The 13917-nt window shown below is 45.1% G+C and overlaps 1 protein-coding gene across 1 annotated transcript in view; it reads left to right on the forward strand.

The window, feature by feature from the left end:
* NOTCH2 (notch receptor 2) overlaps positions 1–13917 on the forward strand; it is a 166006-nt gene extending 152089 nt beyond the window's left edge. Inside the window, exons 25-34 of the mRNA XM_049765971.1 lie at positions 363–874; positions 2112–2459; positions 3424–3566; positions 3772–3982; positions 5481–5577; positions 7704–7872; positions 8899–9200; positions 10277–10424; positions 11073–11170; positions 11876–13917. Of these exons, the coding sequence (XP_049621928.1) occupies positions 363–874; positions 2112–2459; positions 3424–3566; positions 3772–3982; positions 5481–5577; positions 7704–7872; positions 8899–9200; positions 10277–10424; positions 11073–11170; positions 11876–13264 (3417 nt within the window). The 3' untranslated portion in view covers positions 13265–13917. The remainder of the gene's footprint in view (positions 1–362; positions 875–2111; positions 2460–3423; positions 3567–3771; positions 3983–5480; positions 5578–7703; positions 7873–8898; positions 9201–10276; positions 10425–11072; positions 11171–11875) is intronic.

The following is a 13917-nucleotide window of genomic DNA, read 5'->3' on the forward strand; positions in this document are numbered from 1 at the left end:
TAGCCTAGAGGAATCCTGGTTTAGCCATTTATTGTAGAGTCTTTGTACCACTCCCATTTCTTCCTTCTGGAGAACCATAAATGTGAGTGCTCTGATGACAGTTAAAGAAGGTGTTGTAAATAAGATTTCAACTAAGTCTTAACCCACCATGACTCGTGGACTTCATTTGACATTCCTTCCACAGAAAGCCCAGTCCTAACCTTTCTGTTGACATGAGACGAAATCCGGGATGCCAAGGGAGCCCAGTATTTATTCAGTCTTTATCTCCCTAGAAACATGGCAGCGGGGCTTGGGAAAGAAAGTGGGGCTGGCCCTACAAAGTTGAATTGCTGAGCTTCTTCTTTCTTTGCTGATTTCTGCAGGGATTCTCAGGGGCAAGATGCCAGAGCAGATGTGGACAAGTGAAGTGCAGAAGAGGGGAACAGTGTGTCTACACAGCAGCAGGACCCCGCTGCTTCTGCCCCAATCCCCAGGACTGCGAATCGGGCTGTGCTAGTAGCCCCTGCCAGAATGGGGGTAGCTGCAGCCCTCAGCGCCACCCTCCCTATTACTCTTGCCAGTGCCCACCGGCATTCAGGGGCAGCCACTGTGAACACTATGCTGCCCCCAACAACACCAACACCGGCCCTACCACCTGCCTGAGCCAGTATTGTGCTGACAAAGCGAGAGATGGTGTTTGCGACGAGCCCTGCAACAGCCACGCGTGCCAGTGGGACGGGGGTGACTGTTCCCTCACCATGGAGAACCCGTGGGCCAACTGCTCCTCTCCCCTCCGCTGCTGGGACTACATCAATAACAAGTGTGACGAGCAGTGCAACACGGCCGAATGCCTCTTTGACAACTTTGAATGCCAGGGCAGCAGCAAGACATGCAAGTAAGGGCTCCGGGGTTGCCAAGGAGTGGAGGGCGACTGTCACTAACATGCCTCGGTTTCTCCTTCTTCTCCTAATACCTCTGGTGCTTCAGCCCAAGCTGCTTCTGCTTTCCAGACATGTGCCAACAAGGCCCTCTTCTCCCTGGCATCAGCCTTGTCCCGCCGCACGCCACCCTGTACCACAGAGGTCCAGGATTGCCCACTGTCTTATGCACCCTCTCTCTGCCTCTCTCTGCCTTCTCACCTGCTGCTCTCACGGCCACCTTGGGGAAATAACTTTCGGAAGTGATGTTACCCACCCTCAGGCAGCCTCTCACATAACCTGCCTGCAGATGGATGGAAAGGTCTGTACCTCTCTCTGTTTGCCCCATTCCTCTTCCTCGACTGGGTTTTCATACTTTTATGCAACCGGGAAGCATGAGTCCAGTTCCACCACATCGCTCCTCTGGTGGCCATTATTTCAGTTAGAGGGGCTGTCGTGGTCTCTTTCTTTTTAACCACCAACATTGTATATAACCCCCATTCATTTCCAGCTGCCCTTCTGAGGCCCAGGTACTGTGAATAATCTTTCACAGATAGGACTTGGGGGGTTCGAGCACTTGCAAAGCACATTCCATACTTTTAGTCACTATATGAGCCATTCTTGTCATTGTGTGACAGAACAGTCATAGGAGTAGTCTTTGTATCATTTTTGTATTTTTGCAACAGTCTTTGTATCATTTAGGTTTGGGGCCCTACTTCCTTTTCTTAATATAGAAAAGAGTTCAAATTTGCATCCTGCCTGGGATTCATTCCTCCTTGTCTTAACTTCCCCTTTCTATGGCTGAGATTAAATCTAGGTAGAAAATGAACCAGAATCCTCATCATGGCCCATTGTACGGTGATTCATGATGATTTGGGTATTTGCTTCCAGTTTCGAGTTTCTAAAACTCCATCATTCCCTCACCTGAGGCAAAGTAAAGAAAAACTAGAAGTGGTTGATTTTTGCTTCAGGTTTGTTTGCAACTTTGTTCACAAACACGACTCAGCAAAACACAAGTTGGCTGAGGGTCCACCCTGGGTATCTGGCCTAGAGCTCTTTCTTAGTTTTTCCGCTAAGAAGTCAGAGATGGGGGACCGACTCCAGGGAAGCAACACCCAGGCCTAGAGTAGAAAAATGCACATCAGTTTTGAATGGCCAACTGAATAAAGCTTTGGTCCTCTTTTCTGTTTTCTCCATTCTCCGCTCCCCCTCTAGGTATGACAAATACTGTGCAGACCACTTCAAAGACAACCATTGTGACCAGGGATGCAACAGTGAGGAGTGTGGCTGGGATGGGCTGGACTGTGCTGCCGACCGGCCAGAGAACCTGGCCGAGGGCACCCTGGTGGTTGTGGTGTTGATGCCTCCTGAACAGCTGCTACAGGATGCTCGCAGCTTCTTGAGGGAGCTGGGCACCCTGCTTCATACCAACCTGCGCTTTAAGCGGGACTCTCAAGGGGACATCATGGTGTATCCCATTTATGAAAAATCTGCTGCCTTCAATAAGCGCAAGATGGCCCGCAGGTCCCTTCCCAGTGAACCGGAACAGGAAGAGGTGGTTGCGTAAGTATCGATTTCTGAACTTTTGTTTGTGTTTATGTTCGTTTTGTTTGGGGACCATACCCTGCCGCCCTCAGGGGTTACTCCTGCCTCTGCACTCAGAATTCACGCCTGGCAGGCTTGGGGGACCATATGATGCTGGGGATTGAACTCAGATTTGTTCCAAGTCAGCCACGTGCAAGGCAAATGCCCTACTGCTGTGCTATCTCTTCAGCCCCAGATTTCTGAATTTCTTTTTTTTTTTTTTTTGGTTTTTGGGCCACACCCTGTGAGGCTCAGGGGTTACTCCTGGCTCTGCGCTCAGAAGTTGCTCCTGGCTTCTTGGGGGACCATATGGGACGCCGGGGGATCGAACTGCGGTTCGTCCTAGGTTAGCGCAGGCAAGGCAGGCACCTTACCTCCAGCGCCACCGCCCGGCCCCAGATTTCTGAATTTCTTAAAGCTCAAATATATCATATTGAGATGTTGATGGAGAGAAGCCCCAAGTGGTTCTCTCATAGACCAAACCTATTCTTTCACTACTTGTGAAATGAGTGAAAGGAGAAAGATAATCAGGAGACCTCAGATCCTAGAATCCAGGCCACAGGTTTTTGCCAAAGTTGTCCCAGATCCCTTTAGTAGTGAATGTTCATTTGTATTGATTTGTGTCTCCTTTCAAAGGCCCTTTATTTATTGTCAGCCTCTTTGACAAGTACAATAGTCTTCGGCTGTGCTGTCATTCATAACCTTGTCTTGTGTTGCCTGTCCAAAGTCCACAATCACCTTTCAAGGAAAGACAGTGGGAATTTGTGCTGAAGGTCTAAAGTACTAGCCTCTTAATTCCTGAGGCCATTCTGGGCATGGTGTCTCAAGCTGTGAGTTGGGGTGAAGGCAGACAGACTCCTGAGAGCCATCCAAATCTTCTTCACTGCCGCACACCCTTTGGTTTTACTCACCATTCCCTTCCCTCTGTTTTGGCATCCCACAGCTCTCAGGTATATCTGGAAATCGACAATCGACAATGTGTGCAAGACTCCGAACAGTGCTTCAAGAACACAGATGCAGCAGCAGCTCTTTTGGCTTCTCACGCCATCCAGGGGACCCTGTCATATCCTCTCATATCTGTCGCCAGTAAGTAATACTGGCAATAAGGGGTGAGGATGGCAGGGAGGGAAAGGATGTCCCTTGGGGCTATTAGAAGAGAGGGCACACTTGTAGTGTACCCCTCTGTCATTTTCAAGACTGGTGAGATCACAGTGACCTCTACATGGACCAAGTGCTGAAATTGGGTGCTGGATGTTTTCACTCAGCAGTTTGCCTCTTTCTGCCCTTCTAGGTGAATCCTTGTCTCCAAAGAACCCTCAGTTTCTCTACCTGTTTGCTGTTGCTATTGTTATTATACTATTTATCATCCTGCTGGGAGTGATCATAGCAAAGCGGAAGCGGAAGCATGGCTCCCTCTGGCTGCCCGAAGGTTTCACCCTTCGTCGAGACTCCAGCAATCACAAGCGCCGTGAGCCTGTTGGGCAGGATGCTGTGGGGCTGAAGTAAGAGAATTGGCCATCTAACTACTGTTGGTAGTGGAAATAGCAAGCATGGTTTGTTTTGTCAAAACCTAATTTAAAATATTTTTTTGTGATTTTGGGGCCATACCTGGCAATGCTCAGAGATTACTTAAGGGTCTGTACCCAAGATTTAATCCTGGCAGAATTCAGGAGGCCATGTGGGAAGCTGGGGATCAAACTGGGTCAGCCATGTGCAAAGCATATTGGGATACCTATTGTATCCCAAAAACCTAACTTCTTTTGTTTGTTTTTTTTGTTTTCTGGTCACACTCAGCAGTGTTCAGAGGTTTCTTCTGGGTCTGTGCTCAGAATTTACTCCTGGCATCCTGGATAGGGATCAAACCTGGGTCAGCCACATGCAAGACAAATATCCTACCTGCTGTGCTACCTGCTCTGGCCCCCTAAAACCTAGTTTAAGTTCTGAACTCTGTTTATGACACATTGGCAATGGTTCTAAATGTCTACTTTGAAACCAACTATGGAATAACCATCAGGGCCAAGAAATCTCTATCCCATACCTACTGTCTCAACATTTGTGCTGAAACACCCTTCTTTTTTTTGAGTTCTGATGGGTTCCAAAGTAAAGGATGTTTATTCAGGCAATTGGCCACAGATGTTTTCTTTTTTTTTTTTAATTTATTTAAACACCTTAATTACATACATGATTGTGTTTGGGTTTCAGTCATATAAAGAACACCACCCATCACCAGTGCAACATTCCCATCACCAATGTCCCAAGTCTCCCTCCTCCCCACCCGACCCCCGCCTGTACTCTAGACAGGCTCTCCATTTTCCTCATACATTCTTGTTATTAGGACAGTTCAAAATGTAGTTATTTCCCTAACTAAACTCATCACTATTTGTGGTGAGCTTCCTGAGGTGAGCTGGAACTTCCAGCTCTTTTCTCTTTTGTGTCTGAAAATTATTATTACAAGGGTGTCTTTCATTTTTCTTAAAACCCATAGATGAGTGAGACCATTCTGCGTTTTTCTCTCTCTCTCTGACTTATTTCACTCAGCATAATAGATTCCATGTACATCCATGTATAGGAAAATTTCATGACTTCATCTCTCCTGACAGCTGCATAATATTCCATTGTGTATATGTACCACAGTTTCTTTAGCCATTCGTCTGTTGAAGGGCATCTTGGTTGTTTCCAGAGTCTTGCTATGGTAAATAGTGCTGCAATGAATATAGGTGTAAGGAAGGGGTTTTTGTATTGTATTTTTGTGTTCCTAGGGTATATTCCTAGGAGTGGTATAGCTGGATCGTATGGGAGCTCGATTTCCAGTTTTTGGAGGAATCTCCATATCGCTTTCCATAAAGGTTGAACTAGACAGCATTTCTATTATTATGCAGTCAAGTCCCCAGAAAGCCTGAGTGTAGTCATAAGTTTGTGCCAAGGTGAAATAAGTATGCAAACCACTGTATTAATGGGTTAATGTATCCTTTTCTCCCCTCTTGCACAACCTCATATCAGAAATCTCTCAGTACAAGTCTCAGAAGCTAATTTAATCAGTTCTGGAACAAGTGAACATTGGATTGATGATGAAGGGCCTCAACCAAAGAAAGCCAAGGTAAGTTGGCCATGCAGAACCCACCTCTATTGGTTGTTCCCTTGTTACACTTCAGTTGGTGTTTTGTATCTTGTGTGTCCTGAAAGGGAGAAAGAGGGGGTTTAGGGGAATGGGCTTTATTATGTTGTCCAAGCAATGACTCTTATCTACCAACTTGTCATGAAAAGCAAGAAGCTTTAGGTCATTGGTAGTCTTGGGTTACCTATGTATGCTTTTCACTGATAACTCTATAAATAAGAATAAAATTAAGGGCTCAGAGCAATAGCACAGCGATAGGGCGTTTGCCATGCACAAGGATCTAGGACGGATCTGGTTTCCATCCCCCGGCATCCCATATGGTCCCCCAATATGGTCCCCCAATCCAGGAACAATTTCTGCATAGCCAGGAGTAACCCCTAAGCATCGCAGGGTATGGCCCAAAAAGGAAAAAAAAAGAAAGACAAGAAAATTAAGAGGTATTCTTGCTTTCATACATATTACATACATACTAATGGTAATCTACAAAGAAACTGATTTATGTAGATAATAATCTCCTTCACAGCTACATCTGTCTCTTATGCTTTCTGGACACTTTACCTTCTAGAATGAAAGATGGAATTAAATAGTAGAAGCACATCAAATTTGGGGTTTCTGCATCTTGAGGCCAATAAGTCAAAACCATAGAGAGTAACGTTAAAGGTAGATAGGCTGAGGCTGCTATGAAAATGGGAAGCCATCTATTGAGATCAACTTATGACTTGATGGACCTGTATTCATCATATTCTACATCAGTTTGAGGAAATGAGTGCTAGGAAACATCACCACTCAGCAGAGTATGGTTGTTAACAACATTGCTTTGATTATAACCAGAGCTGGATTTAAATTCAAAATCCTGCCACTTTCTGCTGGCAAGTTATGCAACCTCTTTCTTCATGATTATATTTATTTTTAAGATAGCGTATTATTTCTCAGTGAATGGTTGCAAAGATTAAAAAAAGAAATAATTACAGTGTACCTACCTATTTTCTATCATATACCAAATATTCAAAAAAAGCATGCTTTTTGAGTTGAAATAATTATTTTTTCAAAATTTTGGCCACAGAACTAAGCTTACAGGGAGTGGGAAGAGATTTGAAGGGAGTCCTCGGGACACTGGTGGAGGGAATCAGGCTTTCTGGTGATGGGTATGAGTCATGAAAAGCATAATTAAGTAAATTAATATTAAGTATAGTTATACATGAAAAGCATAATTAAATATTACAAGTTCAGATTCTCCAATTAAGTGCTTAATAAAATCACAATTTAGTAAATATTTCCTGAGAACTTACTGTGCACTAGTTACTGGTTAAGTGCAGACCACAACCTTGAACTAGATATGCTCCCTGTTCTTATGAATTTTATGTCTAGTAGTAGAAAATGTCATGTGAGCGCTTAACACATAATAAGTTAAGAGAGGTAAATGGTGTGCAGTTTTATAAGGCCAATGAAGATTTAAGGCCTAATTTCTATTGGAAGGGTGGTCAGAAGTTTGTCTAATATTTGGGAGACACCATAGGTGGAGGGACAGTATGGGTGGAAAAGGGGAAGCAAGAAAACAGTGCTTAGGTATCTAGAGGTAGTATATTAGTTAAGTATTTACGGGAAATTTATTATTGCTTCAGTTTAGAATTTCTCTTACTTTGGAGGGGGGCTTCTCAAGCAGTATTTGGGTGGCCCAAAGATCACTCTTGGTGATTTGTGGCCAGCCAAGCCAGTGGTTCAGTGAAGGCACCCGAAGAGTTGGTACTACACAGAATCTATGGTTCCATAGCCCCTCAGCTCTGCCATAAGTGATATTCCCAACAGATGTTCAGGGAACCATGTACTGATGGGGGTCAAATCAAAGTTAGTCATATGCTTTGCATATGTCTTACTTCTCTGTTATCGCCCTGACACCAAAGCCTAGAATTTGGGGTCCTGGTCCTGGGAAAGTTTCAGAGATGATATAGAAAAAATTATCAAGAATGAATCACAACAGCCAGTGTGCTCCTGGAGACTGGAATCAAAGGAGAGAATCGGGTGGGAGGTGCAAGATTCTGGACCAGCCAGCCTGTCTATGGTTTTTAGTGGTGAGACTGTTTGACAGATGGAGTATCTTCCTCTTGCAGGCTGAAGATGAAGCTTTACTCACAGAAGAAGATGACACCATTGATCGACGGCCCTGGACCCAGCAACACCTGGAAGCTGCAGATATCCGTAGGACGCCGTCACTGGCTCTCACTCCTCCACAGGCAGAGCAGGAGGTGGATGTACTCGACGTGAATGTCCGTGGCCCAGGTCATTACCCAAGACTTTCTCTTTTCTGCTAGCCTTGGTTCTGCCTTGTGTCTCTCCTATTTGGTTATATGCTTCTTGCCAAATTCATAAATTCTGAGACTTCTTTTTTTTTTTTTTATTTTTGTTTTTTTTTTGGGCCACACCTGGCAGTGCTCAGGGGTTACTCCTGGCTGTCTGCTCAGAAATAGCTCCTAGCAGGCATGGGGGACCATATGGGACACTGGGATTTGAACCAACCACCTTTGATTCTGGATCGGCTGCTTGCAAGGCAAACGCCGCTGTGCTATCTCTCTGGGCCCAAATTCTGAGACTTCTTAATGAAATAAGTATATTAGAAAAGCAGATATGCACCCTTAATTTAAAAAAAATAATTTCTCTTCTTTGCACATAGAACATGCTGAGAACAAGGAGGCTGATGGTGTAACTAGTTTGTAATTGGATAGAAAAATAATATGCCCTAACAAAGGGATAGATAATTAGTTCATATATTAAGGCATACTCTTTTACTAGTATTAAATATTTTTAATTCTCTCCCCGTTTTACTAGTATTAAATATTTTAAAGTGTCCATTTAAAAACACTGTAGCACTGAGAAACTTGGAGAAAAAAATTCTTTTTAGCTTACGGGAGAGGACTGGAGCAATTGTACAGTGGATAAAATGGTGCTTGTCAACCTAGGTTTGATCTCCGGTAATACATATTGCTTCCCAGTTCAACAGGAGAGATTCATGATTGCAGGACCAGGAATACCTCCTATGCATCACCAGATGTGGCCCAAAACCAACCAAAAAACTCCACAATTTATGGGAGAACCCCCAGCTTACATAGACTTTGCCATTAGTCTTTACAGAAAGAAAATTACCAGAAGAAAAGAAGTAAAATGATTTGCCAGTAGTCAAAGGAGTTTAGGATTTTATTTTCCAGCATAAGGACAATTTTGCTGTCATTGAATGATCTCCACATGAAGGTGTATCAAGCATAAGTGTCGTTTCTTCCTTGACATTTTCGGAATTTTCCTTTTCTATAGATGGATGCACCCCACTGATGCTGGCTTCCCTACGAGGTGGCAGCTCAGATCTGAGCGATGAAGATGAAGATGCAGAGGATTCTTCAGCCAACATCATCACAGACCTGGTCTACCAGGGGGCCAGTCTCCAGGCCCAGACAGACCGGACCGGTGAGATGGCCCTGCATCTTGCAGCTCGTTACTCCAGAGCAGATGCTGCCAAACGCCTCCTTGATGCAGGAGCAGATGCCAATGCCCAGGACAACATGGGCCGCTGCCCTCTTCATGCTGCAGTGGCTGCTGATGCCCAAGGGGTCTTCCAGGTAAAGGCCAGGAGAAGAGTCAGTTCAATATGGATCTGTAAAGTTCTGTCTTTGTTAAGACTTAAAGTCCTACTGCATTTTTATTTCTTACATCTTAGAGACAGTGAGGTATAACTGTTCCAGGAGAAAACAGGACATGGAGGCAGGTAAACAGACCTTAGGATATACAGTTTGATAGCAATAGAGCCACCAACAGAGGAAGTGGATTTCTCATTTTTAATCATCCTTATTTTGGGGGGGGTGTCACATCCGGCAACACTCAGGGGTTACTCCTGGCTCCACGTTCAGAAATTGTTCCTGGCAGGCTTGGGGGACCATATGGGATGCCAGGATTTGATTTGAACCACCGTCCTTCCACATGCAAGGCAAGCGCCTTACCTCCATACTATCTCTCCGGCCCCATTCATCTTTGTTTTTGATGAGACAAAACTCCTCTTCGAATGAGCAGATTAGATAGGAGTGCATCTCTTATAAAGTCTTGTAGTACTGTCGACTCTAGATTTACCTGAACATACCAGCTTGCAGCTGCTTCTTAATGATTATTTTATTTTTGTTTTGTGGATCACATCCAGCTATGCTCAAGGGTTTCTCCTGGTTCTGCACTCAAGAATTACTTGTGCCAGTGCTTGGGGGACCATCTAGGATTCTGGTTGGGCGCTTGTAAGGCCAAGTGCCTTAACTGCTGTTCTATAGCTCTATTTTCTCTGTAATGATCTTAACACAAGTTCCTAGTGTATCCCTTGAATCTTTCATTATACCCTGGTGAGAAACTAGAAGTATCCTAAATAAACTGAGCTTCATACTGTATTTAAGGCTAGTATGATCCCTCACACCCTTCTATATAAAGTGTAAGTACTTCACTTTATATGCAACATTATATGAACACGCATCTAGTTTATTTTTGTGCATTTATTCATTCAAGTTATTGATCAAACATGGTGAAATATTAAGCAAGGAGACAGTAAGACAGTCCTTTCCTAAGATCTTAGAATGTGATCTTAGTTTAAATGTTCTTATTTCTTCTCTCTGTTTTGTAATTTTCATTTTATCCCATGACTGTACTTCATTCCTCCTAGATTCTGATTCGTAACCGAGTAACTGACCTTGATGCCAGGATGAATGATGGCACCACGCCCCTGATCTTGGCTGCTCGCCTGGCTGTAGAGGGAATGGTAGCAGAACTGATCAACTGCCAAGCAGATGTTAATGCAGTGGATGACCATGGTAGGCACTAGAGTCAGGATGTGGCTTCTTATTTGCAGAACATGCCTCTAAACAGTATTACAGGGTCCTTTGGGAGCCTTCATGGATCCAGACACACCGAGGATTCACGTATTCATTCAGTCTTCCTTTCAATATATTTAGTTCAGGCTGAATTTATGAACGATCTGTAAGCAGAGATGGGAAAGGACTTTTACTGATGACTCGTGTATATCATATCAAAGGAAGAATTTGAAACACTTGCTGTAGATTCCCATGAATCCCGCTCTTCATTTGAGGATGTCTCAGAGATCAGTTCACTAGAGGAAGGAGTGAGAACCCTAAATATACATCTGGGAATGAAAGAAGAAAATAGGTTACTATTCAGGGTATGAGAGGATAGATTGATTATACAGGAGAAAGATTGATACCACTGAAAAATCATGCCTTTACCTAGGGGTCTCCATAGACTAGGCAGCTCTTCCTGGAATTGTGCTTTGTTTTTGAGAAAACGGACAAAGAAGCTACTACTTAGGATTTTTCTCTTGGGTTCCTATAGAAAGTGGCTTTCTGGGAAGTTCCACAGTTCCTCGGACCACTCGTGATGTCTTCTTCTCGGAAAGTGTCCTTCTGTCTGTTTCAGTTGCCTAAGGAAAATGTTTTCTCCTACAGGAAAATCTGCTCTTCACTGGGCAGCAGCTGTCAATAATGTGGAAGCAACCCTTTTGCTGTTGAAAAATGGGGCCAACCGGGACATGCAAGACAATAAGGTACAGTCTGGCTCTGAGCTGAGAAGCAGAAACAGTGCGTGCCCTTGGTTCCTCTGCGATCAGTGAAGATAACTGAAGCAGGAGGAACAGGACTACATCCAAAGAGCACAGAGAAATACTGACTGAGCCCTCTGCCGACTCAGTTCAGTCTAGACCAGCCTGGCCTATAAATGTCTTGGCGGTGGCTTCTTTGACATTTCTCTTTCTCCTGCTCCCCTTCCCATTCTCTTCATACTCTCAATTTTCTCCTTTTTGTCCTCCTTATTGCTTTTCCATATTATTTATGTTTTCTGTTCATGTTTCCCTGTCTGATTTTTTTCCCCTCAAGATTTGCTGTTGTCTCCTCTCCCTGATTCATCTTCTCATGTGTAGTTTCTTTTATCCTTTAGTTCTTTCTTGTACATGCTTTCCTCTTTATCTATCCCCTAATTTTTTTTCCATTCTACAGATGCTTTATCCTGCTTCCTTTTCTACCTTACTTCTTTTTTAAATCTTTTTCCTCATCATAACCTTATTTGATCAATGTATTGCTAATTTAAGCAAAACCCTTGGTGCAGGGCATGCTTTCATTTCACACATTTTGAATGTTCCTGGCACAGATAGACTATTAGGAAAATTGTCTTTGGGGAAGATGATATCAAAGAGGTTGAAAAACTGCTCTATTCCTGAGTGTCATTACTCTTGTTCTATGATTCTTTTCTCCAGGAAGAGACACCTCTATTTCTTGCTGCCCGGGAAGGGAGCTATGAAGCAGCCAAAATCCTGTTGGACCACTTTGCAAATCGAGACATCACAGACCACATGGATCGCCTTCCCCGGGATGTGGCTCGGGACCGCATGCACCATGATATTGTGCGTCTCTTGGATGAGTATAATGTGACACCTAGCCCGCCAGGCAGTGTGCTGACTTCTGCCCTCTCTCCAGTCATCTGTGGGCCCAACAGATCTTTCCTCAGTCTGAAGCATACCCCACTGGGCAAGAAGCCAAGGAGACCCAATGCCAAGAGTGCCATGCCCACTAGCCTCCCTAACCTTGCCAAGGAGGCCAAAGATGTCAAAGGTGGCCGAAGGAAAAAGTCTCTGAGCGACAAGGGCCAGCTGTCTGAGAGTTCAGTGACTTTATCCCCTGTGGATTCCTTAGAGTCCCCTCATACCTATGTTTCCGACACCACCTCTTCCCCCATGATTACATCGCCTGGAATCTTACAGGCTTCACCCACCCCTATGATGGCGACTGCCGCCCCTCCCGCCCAAGTGCATACTCAGCATGCTCTGTCTTTCTCTAACCTTCATGAGATGCAACCTTTGGCTCATGGAGCCAGTACTGTGCTTCCATCAGTGAGCCAGTTGCTATCCCATCACCATATCGTTCCTCCAGGCGGCAGCGGTGTGGGAAGCTTGGGGAGACTCCATCCGGTCACTGTTCCGACAGACTGGATGAATCACTTGGAGATGAATGAGTCACAATACAATGAGATGTTTAGCATGGTCTTGGCTCCTACTGAGGGCACTCACCCTGCCATAGCGCCCCAAAGCAGGCCACCTGAAGGGAAGCATATTCCAAATCAACGAGAGCCCTTGCCCCCCATTGTGACTTTCCAGCTAATCCCCAAAGGCAGTATTGCCCAACCAGCTGGAACACCCCAGCCTCAGTCCAACTGCCCTCCCACTGTTTCAGGCCCCCTTCCCACCATGTACCAGATTCCAGAAATGGCTCGTTTGCCCAGCATGGCTTTTCCCACGGCCATGATGTCTCAGCAAGATGGGCAGGTGTCACAGACCATCCTTCCAGCCTATCATTCTTTTCCCACCTCAGTGGGCAAGTATCCTACACCCCCTTCTCAGCATAGTTATGCTTCTTCGAATGCTGCCGAGCGAACACCTAGCCACAGCGGTCCGCTCCAGGGCGAGCATCCCTACCTGACACCATCCCCAGAGTCTCCTGACCAGTGGTCAAGTTCTTCACCCCACTCTGCTTCTGACTGGTCAGATGTGACCACCAGCCCTACTCCCGGGGGTGCCAGCAGAGGTCAGCGGGGACCCGGAACACACATGTCTGAGCCAGCACGCAGCAACATGCAGGTGTATGCATAAAAGAGTATCTCCAGCCCATGGATGGAACTGCCTATTGTAAATGCTGCTGAGGAACACATGAAGGTCATCCGGGAGAGAATGAAGAAATCTGTGAAGTCAACTTCTGGAGTCAGGAAAGTGGAGAACTTACCATTTAGGTACTGCTCAGAAGTGATCTATCTCATCAGCATCGCTGGGTATCTGCAGGGCTTTCAAAGGGAGGGACGTGACACCTCCTACTCTCTTTCCCACCGAGCCAAGCTGACAGCCCTGCAAGATGACTGTAAGGCTTGGGACCATGTTTACTGCCTCCTGCTTGGAGACCGGGATGGATGCCTGTTGCTGCCCAGACATTCTTGCATCTTTGAACTGTGTTTTAGGCACCAGGGCCTCCTGCCATATCACTGAGAAGGTACTAGAATCTTCTTGGGGACTGTGCCCTGGGATTCTGCTGGAATCTAGCTCAGCTTTTCTCTCTTGGAAATTCATTTGTCTTTGGTGTGTTAATTTTTGCACCTGTCTGTAATGGCCACCTCCATGACCGTAGTAAAGGGCATAGCCCATGTGCTTTGAATCATTCCCTTTTGGAACACACCTTGAGCCACCTGTCCCCCAAATTTCCCAGTGTTCCTCAGTTTATAGGGTTCACTTTGGTTCTGGCTCTCTTCCTAAAT

This window comes from Suncus etruscus, chromosome 19 (genome assembly GCF_024139225.1).
Source record: "Suncus etruscus isolate mSunEtr1 chromosome 19, mSunEtr1.pri.cur, whole genome shotgun sequence".
Taxonomy (NCBI): Eukaryota; Metazoa; Chordata; class Mammalia; order Eulipotyphla; family Soricidae; genus Suncus; species Suncus etruscus.